The 25,217-nt window shown below is 37.1% G+C and overlaps 1 protein-coding gene across 4 annotated transcripts in view; it reads left to right on the top strand.

Annotated features, from left to right (window-relative positions):
- The window catches only part of MYO9A (myosin IXA), a 271,921-nt gene that overhangs the window by 197,190 nt on the left and 49,514 nt on the right, over positions 1-25,217 (top strand). For all 4 annotated transcript variants that reach the window (XM_029236422.1, XM_029236423.1, XM_029236420.1 and 1 more), the window contains 6 exons: positions 7,424-7,536; positions 11,094-11,236; positions 14,105-14,328; positions 14,823-14,939; positions 16,482-16,670; positions 24,193-24,240. In XM_029236422.1, the coding sequence (XP_029092255.1) occupies positions 7,424-7,536; positions 11,094-11,236; positions 14,105-14,328; positions 14,823-14,939; positions 16,482-16,670; positions 24,193-24,240 (834 nt within the window). The remainder of the gene's footprint in view (positions 1-7,423; positions 7,537-11,093; positions 11,237-14,104; positions 14,329-14,822; positions 14,940-16,481; positions 16,671-24,192; positions 24,241-25,217) is intronic.

Here is a 25,217-nt window from a genome sequence, read left to right as displayed (position 1 = left end):
TTTCATCATTAGTGTATAGGAGTGCAAGAGATTTCTGTGCATTAATTTTGCATCCTGCTACTTTAACAACTTCATTGATTAGCTCTAGTAGTTTTCTGGTAGCATCTTTAGGTTTCTCTATGTATAGTATCATGTCATCTGCAAACAGTGACAGCTTTACTTCTTCTTTTCCTATTTGGATGCCTTTTATTTCTTTTTCTTCTCTGATTGCTGTGGCTAAAATTTCCAAAACTATGTTGAGTAAGAGTGGTGAGAGTGGGCAACCGTGTCTTGTTCCTGATCTTAGTGAAAATGTTTTCAGTTCTTCACCATTAAGAATGATGTTGGCTGTGGGTTTGTCATATATGGCCTTTATTATGTTGAGGTAGCTTCCCTCTATGCCTGCTTTCTAGAGGGTTTTTATCATAAATGGGTGTTGAATTTTGTCGAAAGCTTTTTCTGCATCTCTTGACATGATCATATGGTTTTTCTTCTTCAGTTTGTTAATATGGTTTATCGCATTGATTGATTTGCATATATTGAAGAATCCTTGCATTCCTGGAATAAACCCCACTTGATCATGGTGTATGATCCTTTTAATGTGCTGTTGGATTCTGTTTGAAAGTATTTTGTTGAGGATTTTTGCATCATGTTCATCAGTGATATTGGCCTGTAGTTTTCTTTCTTTGTGACATCTTTGTCTGGTTTTGGTATCAGGGTGATGGTGGCCTCGTAGAATGAGTTTGGGAGTGGTCCTCCCTCTGCTACATTTTGGAAGAGTTTGAGAAGGATAGGTGTTAGTTCTTCTCTAAATGTTTGATAGAATTCGCCTCTGAAGCCACCTGGTCCTGGGCTTTTGTCTGTTGGAAGATTTTTAATCACAGTTTCAATTTCAGTCCTTATGATTGGTCTGTTCATATTTTCTATTTCTTCCTGGTTCACTCTTGGCACGTTGTGCATTTCTAAGAATTTGTCCATTTCTTCCAGGTTGTCCATTTTATTGGCATAGAGTTGCTTGTAGTAATCGCTCATGATTCTTTGTATTTCTGCAGTGTCAGTTGTTACTTCTCCTTTTTCATTTCTAATTCTATTGAGTTGAATCTTCTCCCTTTTTTTCTTGATAAGTCTGGCTAATGGTTTATCAATTTTGTTTATCTTCTCAAAGAACCAGCTCTTAGTTTTATTGATCTTTGCTATCGTTTCCTTCATTTCTTTTTCATTTATTTCTGATCTGATCTTTATGATTTCTTTCCTTCTGCTAACTTTGGTTTTTTTTTGTTCTTCTTTCTCTAGTTGCTTTAGGTGCAAGGTTAGGTTGTTTATTTGAGATATTTCCTGTTTCTTAAGGTAGGATTGTATAGCTATAAACTTCCCTCTTAGAACTGCTTTTGATGCATCCTATAGATTTTGGGTCATCGTGTCTCCATTGTCATTTGTTTCTAGGTATTTTTTGATTTTCTCTTTGATTTCTTCAGTGATCACTTGGTTATTAAGTAGTGTATTGTTTAGCCTTCATGTGTTTGTACTTTTTACGGATCTTTTCCTGTAATTGATATCTAGTCTCATAGTGTTGTGGTTGGAAAAGATGCTTGATACGATTTCAATTTTCTTAAATTTACCAAGACTTGATTTGTGACCCAAGATATGATCTATCCTGGAGAATGTTCCATGAGCACTTGAGAAGAATGTGTATTCTGTTGTTTTAGGATGGAATGTCCTATAAATATCTATTAAGTCCATCTTGTTTAATGTATCATTTAAAGCTTGTGTTTCCTTATTTATTTTCATTTTGGATGACCTGTCCATTGGTGTAAGTGAGGTGTTAAAGTCTCCCACTATTATTGTGTTACTGTCGATTTCCTCTTTTATAGCTGTTAGCATTTGCCTTAGTATTGAGGTGTTCCTATGTTGGGTGCATATATATTTATAATTGTTCTATCCTCTTCTTGTATTGATCTCTTGATCATTATGTAGTGTCCTTCCTTGCTCTTGTAACAATCTTTATTTTAATGTCTATTTTATCTGATATGAGTGTAGCTACTCCAGCTTTCTTTTGATTTCCATTTGCATGGAATATCTTTTTCCATCCCCTCACTTTCAGTCTGTATGTGTCCCTAGGTCTGAAGTGGGTCTCTTGTAGACAGCATATAGGTGGGTCTTGTTTTTGTATCCATTCAGCAAGCCTGTGTCTTTTGGTTGGAGCATTTAATCCATTCACGTTTAAGGTAATTATCGATATGCATGTTCCTATGACCATTTTCTTAATTGTTTTGGATTTGTTTTTGTAGATCCTTTTCTTCTCTTGTGTTTCCCACTTAGAGAAGTTCCTTTAGCATTTGTTGTAGAGCTGGTTTGGTCGTTCTGAATTCTCTTAGCTTTTTCTTGTCTGTAAAGCTTTTGATTTCTCCATCGAACCTGAATGAGATCCTTGCCGGGTAGAGTAATCTTGGTTGTAGGTTCTTCCCTTTCAACACTTTAAGTATATCATGCCACTCCCTTCTGGCTTGTAGAGTTTCTGCTGAGAAATCAGCTGTTAACCTTATGGGAGTTCCCTTGTAGGTTATTTTTCGTTTTTCCCTTGCTGCTTTTAATAATTTTTCTTTGTGTTTAATTTTTGACAATTTGATTACTGTGTTTCTTGGCGTGTTTCTCCTTGTGTTTATCCTTTATGGGACTTGCGCTTCCTGGACTTGGGTGGCTATTTCCTTTCCCATGTTAGGGAAGTTTTCCACTATAATCTCTTCAAATATTTTCTTGGGTCCTTTCTCTCTCTCTTCTCCTTCTGGGACCTCTATAATGTGGATGTTTTTGTGTTTAATGTTGTCCCATAGGTCTCTTAGGCTGTCTTCATTTCTTTTCATTCTTTTTTCTTTATTCTGTTCCACAGCAGTGAATTCCACCATTTTGTCTTCCAGGTCACTTATCCGTTCTTCTGCCTCAGTTATTCTGCTATTGATTCCTTCTAGTGTAGTTTTCATTTCAGTTATTGTATTGTTCATCTCTGTTTGTTTGTTCTTTAATTCTTCTAGGTCTTTGTTAAACATTTCTTGCATCTTCTCGATCTTTGCGTCCATTATTTTTCCAAGGTCCTGGATCATCTTCACTATCATTATTCTGAATTCTTTTTCTGGAAGGTTGCCCATCTCCACTTCATTTAGTTGTTTTTCTGGGGTTTTATCTTGTTCCTTCATCTGGTACATAGCCCTCTGCCTTTTCATCTTGTCTATCTTTCTGTGAATGTGATTTTTGTCCCACAGTCTGCAGGGTTATAGTTCTTCTTGCTTCTGCTGTGTGTCCTCTGGTGGATGAGGCTCTCAAAAGGGCTTGATGGGAGGGACTGGTGGTGGGTAGAGCTGACTGTTGCTCTGTTGGGCAGAGTTCAGTAAAACTTTAATCCATTTGACTGTTGATGGGTGGGTCTGGGTTCCCTCCCTGTTGGTTGTTTGGCCTGAGGCAACCCAACACTAGAGCCTACCTGGGCTCTTTGGTGGGGCTAATGACAGACTCTGGGAGGGCTCACGCCAAGGAGTACTTCCCAGAACTTCTGCTGTCAGTGTCCTTGTCCCCACCCCTGCCTCTGCAGGAGACCCTCCAACACTAGCAGGTAGGTCTGGTTCAGTCTTCGCTGGGGTCACTGCTCCTTCCCTTGGGTCCCAATGCACACACTATTTTGTGTGTGCCCTCCAAGAGTGGAGTCTCTGTTTCCCCCAGTCCTGTCGAAGTCCTGTAGTCAATTCTCACTAGGCTTCAAAGTCTGATTCTCTAGGAATCCCTCCCGTTGCTGGGCCCCCAGGTTAGGAAGCCTGACATGGGTCTCAGAACCTTCACTACAGTGGGTGGACTTCTGTGTTATAAGTGTTCTCCAGTTTGTGAGTCACCCCCCCAGCAGTTATGGGACTTGATTTTATTGTGATTGTGCCCCTCCTACCATCTCATTGTGGCTTCTCTTTTGTCTTTGGATGTGGGGTATCTTGTTTGGTGAGTTACAGTGTCTTCCTGTCAATGACTGTCCAGCAGCTAGTTGTGATTCTGGTGTTCTCGCAAGAGGGAGTGAGAGCACGTCCTTCTACTCTGCCATCTTGGTTCCTTTCCTCATCCCATAGATTTTGGGTCATTGTTTTTTCATTGTCATTTGTTTCTAGGTATTTTTTGATTTCCTCTTTGATTTCTTCAGTGATCTCTTGGTTATTTAGTAGTGTATTGTTTAGCCTCCATGTGTTTGTATTTTTCACAGATTTTTTTACTGTAATTGATATCTAGTCTCATAGCATTGTGGTTGCAGAAGGTACTTGATATGATTTCAATTTTCTCAAATTTACCAAGGCTTGATTTATGACCCAAGATATCATCTGTCCTGGAGAATGTTCCATGAGCACTTGAGAAGCAAGTGTATTCTGTTGGTTTTGAATGGAATGTCCTATAAATTCCATTAAGTCCATCTTGTTTAATTTATCATTTAAAGTTTGTGTTTCCTTACTTATTTTCATTTTGGCTGATATGTCCTTTGGTGAAAGTGGGGTGTTAAAGTCCCCTACTATGTTTGTGTTACTGTCGATTTCCCCTTTTATGGCTGTTAGCATTTGCCTTATGTATTGAGGTGCTGCTATGTTGGGTGCAAAAATATTTACAATTGTTATATCTTCTTCTTGGATTGATCCCTTGATCATTATGTAGTGTCCTTCTTTGTCTCTTGTAAAAGTCTTTATTTTAAAGTCTATTTTGTCTGATATGAGTATTGCTACTCCAGCTTTCTTTTTATTTTCATTTGCATGGTATATCTTTTTCCATCCCCTCACTTTCAGTCTGTATGTGTCCCTAGGTCTGAAGTGGGTCTCTTGTAGACAGCATATATGTGGGTCTTGTTTTTGTATCCGTTCAGCCAATCTGTGTCTTTTGGTGGGAGCATTTAACCCATTTACATTTAAGGTAATTATCGATATGTATGTTCCTATTACCATTTTCTTAATTGTTTTGGGTTTGTTATTGTAGGTCTGTTCCTTCTCTTTTGTTTCCTGCCTAGAAGTTCCTTTAGCATTTGTTGTAAAGCTGGTTTGGTAGTGCTGAATTCTCTTAACTTTTGCTTGTCTATAAAGGTTTTAATTTTTCCGTCTAATCTGAATGAGATCCTTGCTGGGTAGAGTAATCTTGGCTGTAGGTTTTTCGCTTTCCTCACTTTAAATATGTGTTGTCACTTCCTTCTGGCTTGCAGAGTTTCTGTTGAAAGATCAGCTGTTAACCTTATGGGGTTTCCCTAGTATGTTATTTGTTGTTTTTCCCTTGCTGCTTTTAATATTTTTTCTTTGTATTTAATTTTTGATAGTTTTATTAATATGTGTCTTGGCGTGTTTCTCCTTGGATTTATCCTGTATGGGAGTCTCTGTGCTTCCTGAACTTGATTGACTATTTTCTTTCCCATATTAGGGAGGTTTTCAATGATAATGTCTTCAAATACTTTCTCAGTCCCTTTCTTTTTCTCTTCTTCTTCTGGGACCCCTATAATTCAAACGTTGGTGCATTTAATGTTGTCCCAGAGATCTCTAAGACTGTGCTCAATCCTTTTCATTCTTTTTTCTTTATTCTGCTCTGCAGTAGTGATTTCCACTATTTTATCTTCCAGTTCACTTATCCATTCTTCTGCCTCAGTTATTCTGCTATTGATTCCATCTCTAGAATTGTTAATTTCATTTATTGTGTTGTTCATCATTGTTTGTTTGCTCTTTAGTCCTTTTACGTTGTTGTTAAATGTTTCTTGTATTTTCTCCATTCTGTTTCCAAGATTTTGGATCATCTTTACTATCCTTACTCTGAATTCTTTTTCAGATAGACTGCCTATTTCCTCTTCATTTATTTGGTCTTGTGGGTTTTTACCTTGCTCCTTCATCTGCTGTGTGTTTCTCTGTCTTCTCATTTTGCTTAACTTACTGTGCTTGGGGTCTCGTTTTCGCTGGCTGCAGGTTCATAGTTCCTGTTGTTTTTGGTGTCTGTCCCCAGTGGCTAAGTTTGGTTCAGTGGGTTGTGTAGGCTTCCTGTTGGAGGGGACTGGTGCCTGTGTTCTCTTGGATGAGGCTGGATCTTGTCTTTCTGGTGTTCTGGAGTGTCTGCGACCTTAGTATGATTTTAGGCAGCCTCTCTGCTAATGGGTGGAGTTGTGTTCCTGTCTTGCTCGTTGTTTGGCATAGGGTGTCCAGCACTGTAGCTTGCTGGTTGTTGAGTGTAGCTGGGTCTTAGCATTGTGATGGCGTCTCTGGGAGAGCTTTCGCCATTTGATATTACGTGGAGCTGGGAGGTCTCTGGTCGATCAATGTCCTGAACTTGGCTTTCCCACCTCAGAGGCACAGGCCTGACACCCGGCCGGAGCAGGAAGACCCTGTCAGCCACACGGCTGGTCTCCACTTCTGCTGGTATTGAGGTTCACACCTCTAGCCTTTTGTTGGAGTCACCCCACTGATGAAGACAGGACCCTCAACAGCCGTTTGTCGGCAGGTGGATTCTTAACCACTGCACCACCAGTGAAGTCCCTGTTTCATATTATTTTGTCTAAGTTTTTGTTTTCTTTTGTTTTTGTTTTTGGTTGTTTCAGGCAAGAGTATAGAACAGGTTCTTGTTACTCCATCTTGGCCGGAAGCAGAAGTCTGTTCTTTAAATTTAGCAGCTCAGAATATTTGCTATTTCTGTTGATAAGGCCATAGTCATGCAGACCAAAAGGTTAAAGAAAAGATTATGACTGTATAAAAATGAAATATTAGAAAAATTACTTGAATAGGTAACAAGAAATTCTGTCCTCCAAATGGTATTGTCTTTAAAGGGGCACATTGTAAACAAATGGAGCAAGAGTTATCAATTGAAATTCAGGTCCTTTTTATAGCTATGTAAGTTCATAATTTAGACCATTAGTGAGTATAATGATATTTTATTCTTTGGTCTTTTGGTTTTTCTTATCTTCCTGTGTTCTAGATCTTTTAAATCCTTAACTGGATATAAGAATCTATAGTAGCAAGTTAGCCATAAAAATAATTATCATCTTTTTAGGGACAAATAAAAGAAGGTGTGAAAAACTATGCTTAGTATTCTAGATATATCAGGTCCTGGATCTTTTGTCTCTATCTTTAGATGGTTTTGATTTTTTTCTTACTTTTCCACTTGATGTTCTCTTTTTTCTTTCACCCTACTTGATATTCTTTGTTAAATTGTTGGAAAACATGAGCTTGTAGGTCCTGTTTAGCATTTTCATTGACCCAAGTTCTCTTTTCTTCAGATTACTGTATGAAGTTAATGGAGTTTTTAGTAGGTTTTTTTATCTTAATGCATCTCGGAGTAATATGAATGTATTTTTGAATGTTTTTAATAGGTGTAATTCTCAAATAATTCTATAACCTGAGTTTTAATTACAGTGCTATGATATAATTACTTGGTTTTAAGGTCTTTACATATGTAATTATTACAGACATCACAGCGTTTTTCCTCAGTTGATGAAGAAGCAAAGCTTCATAAGACCATGTCTCAAGGAGAGATTACGAAGTTGGCAGTGAGACAGAAGGCTTCAGATTCAGATATAAGGTATAAAGCATACACTGACTGTTAATAGGGGTAATATAATTTTATTTACTAATAGACCATAGTTAAATACTGAGCATCTTTTTAAAAGCATAATTGATAGAATAGCTATCAATTTTGAAAGTTTTGAAATTTGTTTTTCAACAAATACTAAGTACCTACTGTGTGACAGTAGCATAAATAATTCAGATATATATAATGAGCTTTGTCTTTTTATATGTTTAGCACTGTGATTTGGGCAAAGTCTTTACATCATTATATGACTTAGGATTTTTGGTTGTAAAAGAAAAGAGATTAGACCAGATTAGACTGAAAATATTTTCCAGTTTTGGACTTGGATCCTGTTCTGAGTTAAGTATTTTACGAATGGAACTGGAAAAGACTTTCAGGAAAGAACTCTGTTCTCTTTAGGAGAGTATATGAAGTTTTTATTTATCAAGAATATGTCTTGGGCTTCCCTGGTGGCGCAGTGGTTGAGAGTCTGCCTGCTAATGCAGGGGACACGGGTTTCAGCCCTGGTCTGGGAAGATCCCACATGCCGTGGAGCAACTAGGCCCGTGAGCCACAACTACTGAGCCTGTGCGTCTGGAGCCTGTGCTCCGCAACAGGAGAGGCCATGACAGTGAGAGGCCCGCGCACCACGATGAAGAGTGGCCCCCACTTGCCACAACTAGAGAAAGCCCTTGCACAGAAATGAAGACCCAACACGGCCAAAAATAAAAATAAATTAATTAAAAGAAGGCTCAAAAAAAAAAAATGTCTTTGTCCCTTACCGTGTTATATAAGGCAGTTGGGCCCTCACTGAACACTTGAATATCTCATTGATATCTATCTGGTTCATAACCCTATTAAAGATCAGTTTCTCAATGACTGTAGAGGCATAATCCAAGGTAACCCAAATCTAGAGCAGATTATGCTGGAGATCAAATTTTGGGAAACAAAATGTAACATAGAAAAAAACATACAGGTGGAGATAGCAGATTAACTATATAAATTTAATTTCCACATCCTCCTAAAATAACAAAACCTATACAGGACAAAAACAACAGGAGACAGCAATAATAAAAATGGAGACAGCAATAATAAAAACGTGGAATCCTAAAAGTAGATAGACAAATTTTAAATGTCTTTATAGATAGGAGAAAGTTGAATCCTAAACCAACTGGGTAAAACTGAGAAAGAAGCATCTGGCTGACTGGCCTTCCCCAATCCTAGCAGAAAACAGGAGATTTATTTTCTGGAAAGGATAAAACAAGATTTCTGCACTTGGAGGTAACCAGATACAGTTGAGGTGGGGTACATATTTGGAACAGGGAGATTTAATGAATGTTTACATACTGAATGTTAAGATCCCCCAGATTTTTTTCTGTATTCAGCTTCCACGTTTCACATACCCTCTAAGCAGATGATTCAAAGAGTCTTTGGGACTTCCATCCAACCCTCATGGAAAGACCTAAAGATATTTCTATCAGGGGCTCTCCCTACAAATTGGACCAGCCAGCTAACCCTACAAGGACAACCACAGTTTGGAAGCCCCACCAATGCACACTAGACCTTCCAAGAAGCTTGTTTATACCCTACTTTTGATCACCACACATTTGAGGAGACATCAGAAGTGAAAGAATCTAAAACTAATTGATAAAATACAACTTGGAAGCAATAAACTATACAGGGGAAAGAAAACTTCAAGACAGACAAATACAACTATCAGTAGACCTTCTGCATAAATAAATACAACTACATTCATGAAACCAAACAGAATACTTTAAAGGGAAACATTCATAATAAAAAAGAGTATTTGAAAATTGAAACTGTGATAGCATAAAGAAGTCAGAAGAGTTAGAAAGAAAGTTGAGGACATCTGTCAGAAAGTTGAGCCAAAAGACAAATGGATAGAAGAGACAAGAAAAGATAGGAAAATTAGAGGAGCAGTTCAGGACATCCAGTGACCCACTGATAGGAGCTCTGGAAAGATAGGACAAAGTAAAAATAAAGTAATTCAAATAAATTTCATGGAACTGAAGGACTTGAGTTTCTATAGATTGAAAGGACCCCCTGAGGGCCCAACATAATGAATGAAAATAGACCCATACCAAGAGACATGTCATCATAAAACAGTAGAGACAAAACACATCTCCATTATGATGGTGAAAGTAGCTTTTTAAGTGATGGTTGTACAGCAATCACTGAGGGAACCGTGCCAGATTAGAGCAGGTTAGATGGCTCTGGGAAAGATTTCTTCAAGAACATGGAACTGATGGTGTACCTACTATGTCTCAACATGTTTAGAGGAGATACTCATAAATGAGGAGACACTTGGAGGTGAATTGGATGTAGGAAAGTGAGCAAATGTAAAACAAAACACTAACTCTAGAAAAATATTGGTTATGGAGGGTACTGTATGTCTCAGTTGTGAATATTATTTACAGAGTAAAAAAAATAGTGAATACTACTAAAAGAAAATACTGTATATTGATCTAACTAAAATTATGATATTCTGTTGCAGGGATGTCTGTGTTTGTGGAGGGTATAGAACTGGAGTGTTGGAATATGCTTAATTATTATTTGTGGTCATAAATATGATAGCAATATAAGTATGGTAAATATTAAAAGAATCAGTTAAATAAATTCAAAAGGGTTGCTCTAGGGAGCAGAAAAGGAATGAGAATGGCAGGAGAATGCTATCATTTGTAATAAGTCTTGTAGAACAATTTCCCTTTATACTATATGGATGTATAGGATTAGTAATAAGCTATTAGAAAAAGAAGGAAGCATGGATAAAAGAACATGGGCTTCAAAAGCAGACAGACCTGATTTTAACTTCCATCTCCATCAGCCCTCTGAGCCTCAGGTTGCTCATGTGTAAAGTTAGGATAAAAATACCTATTTATCATGGTAGTTGTGAAAAGAAGGCATCATAAGTAAGGCATAGTGCCTGGCTCCTAGTTGATGCTCAAAAATAAAGGAACCAACAAATTAATGTACAAGTAAGCCTCCTAGTATGAGGTTAGGATACATACTATATGGTCAGTAAATGTGAACTGTTATTATCTCAGGATGTTTCTTTGATTTATATGATGGGAGACAGTATATAAGCACTAATGAGGCAATATAGAGCATAGTAGGTGTGATTCTCAACTTTGTTACTCACTGGCTGTATAAACTTGGGAAAGTTACCTAATGTTTAAGCTACCAGTTTTTCACCTGAAAAACGGTTATGGTTTGAATGTCAACTTGTTGTTATAGTTAATTAAGGTAATTCTATATAAGCACTTGTACCTGGAGCATGATAACAACTCAGATAAATGGTGGTTTTTGTTAACATTCCTGAGTCTCATTATTTCTGTATTCAAGATTCAAGATGAGGAAGCTATCATTTACCTTCCAGATGAAGTTTAAATGTACACTTGAAGATTAAATATGACTAAACTTAACTATGAAGGTTAAATGAATTAATTCACATGAAAGGTGTTTATATAACTTAAAGTGACGTACAGATATTGTCAATAGGACATGCTAATTTCCATTGTTACTTTTTTTGTTGTTGTTGTTGTTAACAGACCTCAGAGAGCTAAGATGAGATTCTGGGCCAAAGGGAAACAAGGGGAGAAGAAGACTACCAGAGTGAAACCTGCCACCCATTCGGAGGTTTCGGCACTCTTTGCTGGCTCAGATGTGATTCCAGCTCATCAGTTTCCAGATGGTAAAAATGGACAAAGGGTGGAGATTGTCTTCATAATTTCTGTTTACTCTTTCTGAAAGTTTACTATCCCTCTAGTATTTGTAATGGTAATCCTGTTGGTGAGATATTCTAATGAGATAGGACCAAGATTGTTAAGTCCCTCCTTAACTAACAGATAATTATAAAATTAAATTTTACCTATAATAGAAGTTTCAGGGAAATGTGGTACAAAACAGTGAAGTAACAACAACTTCAAGAATGACTGTGGGGCTTCCCTGGTGGCGCAGTGGTTGAGAGTCCGCCTGCCGATGCAGGGGACACGGGTTCGTGCCCCGGTCAGGGAGGATCCCACGTGCCGCGGAGCGGCTGGGCCCGTGAGCCATGGCCACTGAGCCTGCGCGTCCGGAGCCTGTGCTCCGCAACGGGAGAGGCCACGACAGTAAGAGGCCCGCGTACCGCAAAAAAAAAAAAAAAAAAAAAAAAGAATGACTGTGAATCTTTGATTAGCCTCAGTTTTCTAAAGTGTAAAAATCTAACCATCATTCATTCACTTAACAAATGTATATTCCTAGTAAAAATTAATGACAGCAGCTAATTTTTGAGTGCTTACTACATACAAGGCACTGTACTAAGCATATTGTATGTATTAACTCGATTGATCCTCACAACAATTTTTTGAGGTTGGTATGATTATTATTCCCAGTTTATAGATAAGAAAGCTGAGGCACAGAGAGTTATTTGCTTATACACGTATAGCAATTGGCAGAGCTGAGATTTGAATTCAGGCAGTCTAGCTCCAGAGTCCGTATTCATAACCATTGTGCTGAAGTACCTATTATATGTTCCTGGGACTTTATAGTGGTAGCTGTTATTTTAACTTTTGGGGCATCAATCATAGCACATTAGAAAATACCCAACAGTTAGTTCATCTGTTGAGATATGGCCTTTCTAAATACTAGAATTATTAACTCTCCGAGGATTCCAGTAGTCCCAGTATTAGAAGATTAGCCCATTCTTCCCAAGCCCTTTGCTCAAGCATGTATGAACATTTTTAATTACCATGTAAAGATGCCAGCTATCTTAAACAGGGATATACATCAGAGGTGGATGTGTAGTAATGAGTGGGTAAAATACCGGTGGGTGGATGAAATATCAGTATTGAATAAAATAGAAAGAGGCCCTAGGAAGAAAGTTATTATCTCTAAGAAGAGATAGAACAGGCCCAGTTAAAATAAGTAAACAAAACTTCTCACATCTAGAATGAGATAAAAATAAAGGGACAAAGGATAAGATAAAGGGAGGAAAGATCAAGTTTCACATGGGAATGGATCAGCCAGAGCAGAGGCATCTGTGTGTCAAAGGAAAAACTGGTAGAAATTTAATTAGAACCCTGTTTTCTGTCTTGTGGCTTTGCTCCTATCACTTTGCAAACTGATATGGATAAAACCAGTAGTAAATTAAGTGAATACTACAGGTTCAGTTTGGAAAATTTGGAATTCCTAAGAGGATCAATTCATTTTATCTTATCTGGTTTACAGTAGTCATTCTAAATTTTTCATATTTCACAGTTATATTCTCCACTGCTGATTTCCAAGAAGGAATTAGGAAGCTCTTTGGTTGAAGTATATATTATTAGCAGACTTCATTGTGTGTTTGCTTAATAAGGATACATGTATAAAAATTGATTGTAGCCTTTTTATTTATCTTTGGGTAGAAATTTATTAAGGTAGCCCTTGTTTTTAATGCTGAAATTGGATTATAGACAGTTTCTTTAGTAACTATTATTTCTTTTAGTATAAAGAACGATATTGACTTTGCTAAATGAAATAATTAGATACTTGTATATCTAGGTTATATAATGGAATTAATATTAGTTGACACCAATTTGAATATACTTATATCCTATATCTTGATAATTTTTATTCTGGTGCCATATCTCAGGTTTGTTTCACTTCCTGCCTAAGGTGGCATTTAGCAAGTAGGAGGCTATTTTTTTTCCTTTATTGTCAGAATTAGCTTTTAGATGGAATGAGGATATACCATTGGACAGAAGGTAAGGTAAATATATGTGGGGAAAACATGTGAAATGGGGCCAACTTTCTCATCAAGCCCCAGGTAGGCGTTGGCAAATCCAGTGTAGTTCTAGATTGTAATGGACTACATGGAACCCAATTTCTCTGGTGTAAACAATTGCAGAGAAAATTTGTTGTGTTTTCCAATATTATATACAGAGCTAGTTAATTCCAGGAATTATCTGAGACATTCATACAGTTATTTGGGAAATATATGTGAAAATCCTAAATAGCAAGGAGACACAGGCAGAAGTGAACCAGTTGAGTTACCTGGTTCCCTCAATAGAGGTTGCCAGCCTAACACCAGATATTGTCACTGGAGCATTTATGGCTTTTGACCCTAGTAAACAAGTAATAATAATTATCAAACTTCACTGGCTTATTGGATTTGTATATAGCTGGATGTTCTTTCAAACAGATATAGTAAAGCTATGACTGGGTTAATAGTCAGCATTTAACATGCTAGTGTGATTGTGTACTCTTCTTTCTTTTCTTTGGGACTGAGGTCTTTGGGATCCAGGCTTCAGTTCTACAAGACACTTCCATCCAGATTTTCAGTATCAGACCTCATCTCTTTGGGAGACACAATAGAATTTCCCATTGAAAAGTGATAATTCTTAAATACATTTTCTGTACAAATGTACAATCTGGATTTACTGCCTAACTGCCTGAACTTAAACATTAATGTTACTTTACTTTTCAGATATTTACAAGTTTCCTTCAGTGACTTACTAAAGGAACTTAAAAAGAAGGATGTAGAGATTTCAGTACTTTTACTAAAAGAAAATTTTTTTGGACACTCTATCTTGATTTATAGAATTATCTCAGAATCAGCCAACACCTCCATTGAGTCCAGAATTGCCTGGGAGTTGCCGGAAGGAGTTCAAAGAGAACAAAGAGCCTTCTCCAAAGGCAAGGCGCAAGCGAAATGTGAAGATCAGCAGCGTGGCTTTGGAGTCTATGCATTGGCAAAATGACTCTGTCCAGATCATAGCAAGTGCCAGTGATTTAAAAAGCATGGATGAATTTCTTCTGAAAAAGGTACCCTGTGCCTGCTCAGTTAGGCCCCTGAGCAGCTTTGACTGTGGAATGCTTGTGTATCAGGATATGCCCCCTAAAGGATATATGCTTCAGTAAGTTAGAGCATCTGTTTCTTTACCAGGAAGGTGCAAATAATAGGATTCATATGAGTTAGACTGCGTAGACAGGATTTAAAGTTTTAGGCTTTACTGTTGACTTCAGTTTTACTGTAACTGTCATGTTGCATTCTGTATGGGAAGGTGAGGCTTGTCATTGCACACTTTGAGTTGTCTTTTTGGTAGCAGAACTGTGGAATCATACAATGTTAGAAGGGACTTTAGAAATCATCTAGTAGTAATAAAACTTTGGCTACCTGGTCATGCTTTTTTCTGGGTCCCATGATAGTTTGCCCTTTCAGGACGGTCATTGTTGAAGAAACAGTATGTGTCCAGAGTGGCATTCACTTCTTTTCAATTTAGTTGATTGTGTACAAAATCTCTTTCTGTGGTCCCCAGATGAATGACCTAGATAATGAAGACAGCAAGAAAGACACACTAGTGGATGTTGTATTTAAAAAAGCTCTGAAAGAATTTCGGCAGAATATCTTCAGCTTTTATTCATCTGCATTGGCGGTAAGTTAAACTGTGTCAGGAGATACTCAGAAGTTCAACATATGAAAAATTTGACAATGCCATAAAAAATAATACAGGGGCCATGTTCAACTAGAGATTTCTCCAGTGTCTTCTTTTTGTTTTAGGGATAGATAGGGGAAAGCATACTGACTGACCTCAGATTAATAGCATTCTCAAATTTCCTTGAGCTGTTTATTTTTTTTCCCCCGTTATAGGTTTATTTTCATCTTAAGGTATTGAATTCAGATATTCTAGGTATGATTCTTTTTCACCCAGTGGCTCTTTACTATTTTGACTTCTCATGATCCTTTTAGCTCTGGCTCCAGCTTCTAATTCTCATTTGTGTTGGAATTATACTTTTTTATTCAGTAGAATTAGAGCAGTTTATGTTCACCAGTTTCTATATATGAGTTTGTATCACTTTCAGATTTACCTATACTTTCATATGATGTTGGTCATGGTTTAGAAAATTTATTATTGGTGCTAAAGTATATAATAATTAATGCTTTTGATCTATAGAATCTTTATTAATATCTCTGAATTGTCATATTTATTCTATAAAAAATAATTTGTATTTAATTGGTTTTTCTTTGTTCAACCTGTAATTTAATGTGTAAAGAGAAATCAGGAGAACTTTCCTATGTATATTCTACTCAGTATAAGATTTTTTTGCCTTTTAAAAATAGGAACCATGCAGTCTTAGAGAGCAATAATTTCAAGACCATAATAAAGTAGTAATCAGGCTACGGCAAATGACTAGGTTTGGGTAGAGACAATGTTGGCCATATTTTTCTAATCTTGCTAACTGCTTGTCATGCTTCATACGTTTATTTTCTAGGTTAGGGACCAATATACTTTGTATCACATAGGAAGAGCCAACGTTATGAAATAGAGCTTAAGAGTGGTTTTCTAACCCTGGATCAAAGAGGTTCAACTTATAATTCTGAGGAGGTGAAAGAGAAATACATTTTAAATGTATATAATACGTTTTGGTCACTTAAATCCTGTTTTTTTCTTTCTCATGAAGACTCCACACCTCATTTAAATAAGTTAAAAGGAATTCCATGTAGATTCCTTTGCAAGAAATATGATGTTATTCTAAGCATGTCATTCTTCTTTGGAAAAATGAATCAAAGTAAAGGTTGCCTAATGTTTCACTAGGCAAGAATTCAGGTATTCACTTTTTCAGTTTTAGAGTGGAACTATCTAAACAAGGTTCATTTCTGGGGATAGGTAATTAAGAGGGAGGCAAATAATCTTTATAGCTAAATATAGTTAAAAATTCCCAGGGCTTTCTCCAATTATTACATTGTTTAAACTGTTAGGTATTTTACTAAAATTTAGCAGGTTTTATTCTGCAGACATTCCATAGTAGAGTGGGAATTTACAAATACCACATGACCTCATGGACATGCCCATTAGAAAGTATATCAGGATCCTAATTTTTATTCAAAATAATTACCCAATAAAAATTGAATCAGTCTTCTATATATAAAGAATTTCTTCATAAAACCTTACATTTCTTCTCTTATTGCTTATTAGATAGATGATGGGAAAAGCATACGGTATAAAGACCTCTACGCACTATTTGAACAGATTTTGGAAAAGACCATGAGGCTTGAGCAGCGTGATTGGAGTGAATCTCCAGTCAGAGTTTGGGTCAACACTTTTAAAGTGTTTTTAGATGAATATATGAATGAATTCAAGACTCTGGAATATATACCCACAAAGGTAAATATATTTTGATTTCTAAAAGGATTCAGTTATGAATTCTTCTTAAGAGTCTGGGACATCTGGTATTTGAGAAAAACATTACAGTGAACATGTCAACTACTTTAGCACTACTTTAGATCCAGCAAACTCCATTCTATCCTAAAAGTTCATCAGACTGTATTATCAAAGCCTTCTGCCATTAATATATTCTTCACTGAGTTAAAATGTAATGTTGTGCCATTAAGATTATACCCTCAGCTTTGATAGAGGTCAGTACATAAATTTCCTTTCGAAAAACAGTGGTTAAAGATGTGATTAGTTGTATCATCTAGTGGCCTTTATGTAAGGACCCACGGATTATATTTCTCCTTGAATTAGGTTTTAGGAAAATGTATGTTTCTGAATATCTATATAATAGTAATAATAAACTTTATTTATTGAGTACCAGGAATTATACTAAGTGTTTGATATTTTATTTACTTCTTGCTGCAGCCCTATTAAATAATTATTATGAAATTCTTATTACAGAAGAGATAGTAGGCTTAGAGAAGGTTGTCAGTGTGTTTCCTTTCAGTACCCCAACTGAAATAATTAGGTGTCTGATTATTGGGTAGCAGGAATACTGTTAATCCTTTTTATTGTCTCCCATTTTATTTTCAGTTATTCTGATTTATGTATATTTAGATTTATAAAACATTTGAAATCATTTTGAAGTAATCAGATATAAATAAATCTTTGAAAATTCTTCTGTTCTACATCTAAGTTGGGGTCTTATGTTATGCAGAAGAAGATTCTTATTAGGCTTATTCTGCCTTTGTTTGTAATTTTAAAAGGTTAGATTGAGATTGTTCTCCGCTATGGCTAACAGGAAGCGTCATATGTAAAAGAACTTTTCCATGTCCCAGATGATACCTTTTAAAACAAAAATTTCTTTTTATTTATTTTTGCCTGCATTGGGTCTTCGTTGCTGCGCGTGGGCTTTTCTCTAGTTGCGGCGAGCCGGGGCTACTCTTTGTTGTGGTGCGTGGGCTTCTCATTGCGCTGGCTTCTCTTCTTGCGGAGCACGGGCCCTAGGCGCGCGGGCTTCAGTAGTTGTGGCTTGCAGGCTCTAGAGTGCAGGCTCAGGAGTTGTGGCGCACGGGCTTAGTTGCTCCGCGGCATATGTGGATCTTCCCAGAGCAGGGCTCGAACCCATGTCCCCTGTGTTGGCAGGCGGATTCTTAACCATGGCACCACCAAGAAAGTCCTCCAGATGATACCTTTTGTTTTTTAATTTAATTTTATTTATTTTTTTATACAGCAGGTTCTTATTAGTTACCCATTTTATACATATTAGTGTATAGATGTCAATCCCAATCTCCCAGTTCATCCCACCACCAGCCCCGCTGCCACTTTCCCCCCTTGGTGTCCATACGTTTGTTCTCTGCATCTGTGTCTCAATTTCTGCCCTGCAAATGCCTCATCTGTACCATTTTTCTAGGTTCCACATATATGCATTAATATACGATATTTGTTTTTCTCTTTCTGACTTACTTCACTCTGTATGACAGTCTCTAGATCCATCCACGTCTCTACAAATGACACAGTTTCGTTCCTTTTTATGCCTGAGTAATATTCCATTGTATATATGTACCACATCTTCTTTATCCATTCGTCTGTCGATGGGCATTTAGGTTGCTTCCATGACCTGGCTATTGTAAATAGTGCTGCAATGAACATTGGGGTGCATGTGTCTTTTTGAATTATGGTTTTCTCTGGGTATATGCCCAGTAGTGGGATTGCTGGATCATATGGTAATTCTATTTTTAGCTTTTTAAGGAACCTCCATACTTTTTTCCATCAATTTACATTCCCACCAACAGTGTAAGAGGGTTCCCTTTTCTTCACACCCTCTCCAGCATTTGTTGTTTGTAGATTTTCTGAAGATGCCCATTCTAACTGGTGTGAGGTGATACCTCATTATAGTTTTGATTTGCATTTCTCTAATAATTAGTGATGTTGAGCAGCTTTTCATGTGCTTTGTGGCCATCTGTATGTCTTCTTTGGAGAAATGTCTATTTAGGTCTTCTGCCCATTTTTGGATTGGGTTGTTTGTTTCTTTAATATTGAGCTGCATGAGCTGTTTATATGTTTTAGAGATTAATCCTTTGTCTGTTGATTTGTTTGCGAATATTTTCTCCCATTCGGAGGGTTCTCTTTTCGTCTTGTTTATGGTTTCCTTTGCTGTGCAAAGCTTTGAAGTTTCATTAGGCCCCATTTGTTTATTTTTGTTTTTATTTCCATTACTCTAGGAGGTGGATCAAAAAAGATCTTGCTGTGATTTATGTCAAAGAGTGTTTTTCCTATGTTTTCCTCTAAGAGTTTTTATAGTGTCCTGTCTTACATTTAGGTCTCTAATCCATTTTAGGTTTATTTTTGTGTATGGTGTTAGGGAGTATTCTACTTTCTTTCTTTTACATGTAGCTGTCCAGTTTTCCCAGCACCACTTATTGAAGAGACTGTCTTTTCTCCATTATATATCCTTGCCTCCTTTGTCATAGATTAGTTGACCATAGGTGCGTGGGTTTATCTCTGGGCTTTCTATCTTGTTCCATTGATCTATGTTTCTGTTTTTGTGCCAGTGCCATATTGTCTTGATTACTGTAGCTTTGTAGTATATTCTGAAGTCAAGGAGTCTGATTCCTCCAGCTCCATTTTTTTCCCTCAAGTTTGCTTTGGCTATTTGGGGTCTGTTGTGTCTCCATACACATTTTAAGATTTTTTTGTTCTAGTTCTGTAAAAAAAATGCCATTGGTAGTTTGAAATGGATTGCATTGAGTCTGTAGATTGCTTTGGGTCGAATAATCATTTTCACAATATTGATTCTTGCAATCCATGATCATGGTATATCTCTCCGTTTGTGTCATCTTTGATTACTTATATCAATGTCTTACAGTTTTCTGAATACAGGTGTTTTACCTCCTTAGGTAGGTTTATTCCTAGGTATTTTTTGTTGTTGTTATTGTTGAAGTGGTGAATGGGATTGTTTCCTTAATTTCTCTTTCTGATCTTTTGTTGTTAGTGTATAGGAATGCAAGAGATTTCTGTGCATTAATTTTGTATCCTGCAACTTTACCAAATTCATTGATTAGCTGTATTAGTTTTCTTGTGGCATCTTTAGGATTCTCTATGTATAGTATCATGTCATCTGCAAACAGTGACAGGTTTACTTAAGCTTTTCCAATTTGAATTCCTTTTATTTCTTTTTCTTCTCTGATTGCCATGGCTAAGACTTCCAAAACTGTTGGATAATAGTGGCGAGAATGGACATCCTTGTCTTGTTCCTGATCTTAGAGGAAATGCTTTCAGTTTTTCACCATTGAGAATGATGTTCACTGTGGGTTTGTCGTATATGGCCTTTATTATGTTGAGGTAGGTTCCCTCTATGCCCACTTTCTGGAAAGTTTTTATCATAAACAGGTGTTGAATTTTGTTGAAAGTTTTTTCTGCATCTATTGAGATGATCATATGGTTTTTATGCTTCAATTTGTTAATGTGGAGTATCACGTTGAATTGCATATATTGAAGATTCCTTGCATCCCTGGGATGAATCCCACTTGATCATGGTGTATGATCCTTTTAATGTGTTGTTGAATTCTGATTGCTAGTATTTTGTTGAGGATTTTTGCATCTATAATCATCAGTGATATTGGTCTGTAATTTTCTTTTTCTGTAGTATCTTTGTCTGGTTTTGGTATCAGGGTGATGGTGACCTCATAGAATGAGTTTGGGAATGTTCCTTCCTCTGCAGTTTTTTGGAAGGGTTTGAGAAGGATGGGTGTTAGCTCTTCTCTAAATGTTTGATATAATTCATCTATGAAGCCATCTGGTCCTGGACTTTGTTTGTTGGAAGATTTTTACTCACAGTTTCAATTTCCTTACTTGTGATTGGTCTGTTCATATTTTCTCTTTCTTCCTGGTTCAGTCTTGGAAGGTTATACCTTTCTAAGAATTTGTTCATTTCTTCCAGGTTGTCCATTTTATTGGCATAGAGTTGCTTGTAGTAGTCTCTTAGGATGCTTTGTATTTCTGCAGTGTCGGTTGTGACTTCTCCTTTTTCATTTCTAATTTTATTGATTTGAGTCCTCTCCCCCTTTTTCTTGATGAGTCTGGTTAATGGTTTATCAATTTTGTTTATCTTCTCAAAGAACCAGCTTTTGGTTTTATTGATCTTTGCTATTGTTTTCTTTGTCTCTACTTCATTTATTTCTTCTCTGATCTTTATGATTTCTTTCCTTCTACTAACTTTGGGTTTTGTTTGTTCTTCTTTCTCAGTTCCTTTAGGTGTAGGGTTAGATTGTTTATTTGATATTTTTCTTGTTTCTTGAACTAGGATTGTATTGCTATAAACTTCCCTCTTAGAACTGCTTTTGCTGCATCCCATAGCTTTGAATCATCGTGTTTTTGTTGTAATTTGTTTCTAGTTATTTTTTGATTTCCTCTTTGATTTCTTCAGTGATCACTTGATTATTTAGTAAGGTGTTGTTTAGCCTCCATGTGTTTGTGTTTTTTACGTTTTTTTCCCTGTAATTGATTTCTAATCTCATAGTGTTGTGGTCAGAAAAGATACTTGATATGATTTCAGTCTTCTTAAATTTACTGAGGCTTGATTTGTGACCCAAGATGTGATGTAGCCTGGAGCATGTTCCATGTGCACTTGAGAAGAAAATGTAATCTGCTGTTTTTGGATAAAATGTCCTATAAATATCAATTAAATCTATCTGGTCTATTGTGTCATGTAAAGCTTATGTTTCCTTATTAATTTTCTGTTTGGATGATGTGTCCATTGGTGTAAGTGAAGTGTTAAAAGTCCCCCACTATTATTGTGTTACTGTCGATTTCCTCTTTTATAGCTGTTAGCATTTGCCTTACGTATTGACATGCTACTGTGTTGGGTGCATATATGTTTATAATTTTTATATCTTCTTCTTGTATTGATCTCTTGATCATTATGTAGTGTCCTTCCTTGTTTCTTGTAACATTCTTTATTTTAAAGTGTATTTTATCTGATATGAGTATTGCTACTCCAGCTTTCTTTTGAGTTCCACTTGCATGGAATATCTTTTCCATCCCCTCACTTTCAGCCTGTATGTGTCCCTAGGTCAGAAGTGGGTCTCTTGTAGACAGCATATACATGGGTCTTGTTTTTGTATCCATTCAGCAAGCCTGTGTCTTTTGGTTGGAGCATGTAATCCATTCATGTTTAAGGTAATTATCGATATGCATGTTCCTATGACCATTTTCTTAATTGTTATGGGTTTGTTTTTGTAGGTCCTTTTCTTCTCTTGTGTTTTCCACTTAGAGAAGTTCTTTATCACTTGCTGTAGAGCTGGTTTGGTGGTGCTGAATTCTCTTAGTTTTTGCTTGTCTGTAAAGCGTTTGATTTCTCCATCGAATCTGAATGAGATCCTTGCTGGGTAGAATAATCTTGGCTGTAGGTTCTTCCCTTTCATCACTTTAAATATATCATGCCACTCCCTCTGGCTTGTAGAGCTTCTTCTGAGAAATAAGCTGTTAACCTTATGGGAGATCCCTTGTATATTATTTGTTGTTTTTCCCTTGTTGCTTTCAGTAATTTTTCTTTGTCTTTATTTTTGTCAAATTGATTGCTATGTGTCTCCGAGTGTTCCTCCTTGGGTATGGGACTCTCTGCGCTTCCTAGACTTGTGTGGCTATTTCCTTTCCCATGTTAGGGAAGTTTTCCACTATAACTTCAAATATCTTCTCTGGTCCTTTCTCTCTCTCTTCTCCTTCTGGGACCCCTATAATGTGAATGTTGTTGTGTTTAATGTTGTGCCAGAGGTCTCTTAGGCTGTCTTCATTTCTTTTCATTCTTTTTTCTTTATTCTGTTCCACAGCAGTGAATTCCACTATGCTGTCTTCTAGGTCACTTATCTGTTCTTCTGCCTCAGTTACTCTGCTATTGATTCCTTCTAGTGTAGTTTTCATTTCAGTTATTGTATTGTTCATCTCTGTTTGTTTGTTCTTTATTTCTTCTAGGTATTTGTTAAACATTTCTTGCATCTTCTCGATCTTTGCGTCCATTATTTTTCCGAGGTCCTGGATCATCTTCACTATCATTATTCTGAATTCTTTTTCTGGAAGGTTGCCCATCTCCACTTCATTTAGTTGTTTTTCTGGGGTTTTATCTTGTTCCTTCATCTGGTACATAGCCCTCTGCCTTTTCATCTTGCCTATCTTTCTGTGAATGTGGTTTTTGTCCCACAGGCTGCAGGGTTATAGTTCTTCTTGCTTCTGCTGTCTCCCCTCTGGTGGATGAGGCTATCTAAGAGGCTTGATGGGAGGGACTGGTGGTGGGTAGAGCTGACTGTTGCTCTGTTGGGCAGAGCTCAGTAAAACTTTAATCCACTTGACTGTTGATGGGTGGGTCTGGGTTCCCTCCCTGTTGGTTGTTTGGCCTGAGGCAACCCATCACTGGAGCCTACCTGGGCTCTTTGGTGGGGCTAATGACAGACTCTGGGAGGGCTCACACCAAGGAGTACTTCCCAGAACTTCTGCTGCCAGTGTCCTTGTCCCCACGGTGAGCCACAGCCCCCACCCCTGCCTCTGCAGGAGCCCCTCCAACACTAGCAGGTAGGTCTGGTTCAATCTCCCCTGGTGTCACTGCTCCTTCCCGAGTCCCCATGCGCACACTACTTTGTATGTGCCCTCCAAGAGTGGAGTCTCTGTTTCCCCAAGTCCTGTCGAAATCCTGCAGTCAAATCCCACTAGCCTTCAAAGTCTGATTCTCTAGGAGTTCCTCCTCCCGTTGCCGGACCCCCAGGTTGTGAAGCCTGACGTGGGGCTCAGAACCTTCACTTCAGTGGGTGGACTTCTGTGGTATAAGTGTTCTCCAGTTTGTGAGTCATCCACCCAGCAGTTATGGGATTTGATTTTATTGTGGTTGTGCCCCTCCTACCATGTCATTGTGGCTTCTCCTTTGTCTTTGGATGTGGGGTATCTTGTTTGGTGAGTTCCAGTGTCTTCCTCTCGATGATTGTTCAGCCGTTAGTTCTGGTTCCGGTGTTCTCGCAAGAGGGAGTGAGTGCTCGTCCTTCTACTCTGCCATCTTGAACCAATCGTCCTTCTACTCTGCCATCTTGAACCAATCTCCAATACCTTTTTATATTTAGCTCTAGGATGGAGAGTTTTCTAGAGCCAAAATATGCAAAGTGCAATCTTTGAAATTAATAATCAGGTAATTAATGTTTAAATAAAATAATCATTTAAATTAATAATGGTGTGGCTTCTGGGCAGAACTGAGGTTTAAAAAGATAATTTCTAAAGTATCCTTCCATTCTGTTGCTTTTATGAGCACTGTGTTTTACTGAACATAAATTTTTTTTCTCACATATGCTTACTAGCACTGCACGTTTCCTCTTGAGGAATAAAGAGCTGCTTATTTTATTACCTGTTGAGCAAAAATCTCAGCATTTGCAAAGAAGTAAGAAATTATGTTAGTCTTTGTTATATCACATTTTCTGTATTTCTTTCCAACCAGGTGCCAAAAACAGAGAGAAAGAAAAGAAGGAAAAAAGAAACTGATTTAGTAAGTTGTAATCTATTTTTTTTATGTTACTAAAAAGTAATTTTTTAGACCACTAATCTGAGCTGTATCGTAACAGTATTTCTGTGGAAATATTTAAAGTATAAGTTTATCAGATGCCTAGGGGGTAATCATTTACGTCTTTACAAAAATTTAGAATGACAAATGTGTCTTGAATTCTTTGGCTTGACTTGTTATTAATGGTGGCTTCCTAAAATGGTAGAAAACTGAAATGTTTACTCATGAAAAGTACAAATATGAACCCTTTTCAGAAGTAGGGGTAGGGAAGGAGTTTTTTAAGGAGCTCTCCCTCCCTTCTGAGGAAGATGAGGACTATTTAGGATTTTACAAATGTGAGTCCTAATTCAAGAGACATTCCCAAAGGCATTTGAGCATATTTTACCATTATTCATGTTTTTATCTTTTGTATTATATGTCTCTATTGCATACTTTACCATAATCTCTGTAATTGCAAGGATGAGTTAAGCCCTAGAGGAGCTCATAATCTGCTAGTGAAGGCAGGCATTTAAAAAATTACTACTTTTAGATGTGATAAGTATTATAGTAGATAGTACAAAGTGCTGTGGAAATACAGAAAGAGAGAATGAAGGAATACTTTACAGAAGAAAAGATGTTTTTGCTAGTTCTTATCAAGTGAGTAGTAGTTTAGACAGGCAGTATCTAGCCAGAGGGAAAGAGTATGTCCAGAGACACATGAGTGAAAAACCTGACATGTTGAGCCAGTAGCTTTAATAGGCTCAAGTATTGCATGTTTATGTGGGGGTGGCTGGAAATGTAGGTAGAACTCTGGCCAGCACTCCATCTCCAAAATGCATCTAATATCTGACCATTTCACACCACCTACACTGCTATTACAGTAGTCCAGTAATACTATGGGTTGTCTCATAATTGATCTGCCTTCTTATATTCTTCTCCCCTTACAGTTTTCTACATAATAGCCATAATGAACATTTAAAAAC

Source organism: Monodon monoceros, unplaced genomic scaffold (genome assembly GCF_005190385.1).
Source record: "Monodon monoceros isolate NGI ecotype Baffin Bay Population unplaced genomic scaffold, NGI_Narwhal_1 Super_Scaffold_21, whole genome shotgun sequence".
Classification (NCBI taxonomy): Eukaryota; Metazoa; Chordata; class Mammalia; order Artiodactyla; family Monodontidae; genus Monodon; species Monodon monoceros.
Note: the sequence above shows the minus strand (reverse complement) of the source record. Positions and strands in the feature narration are given on the sequence as shown.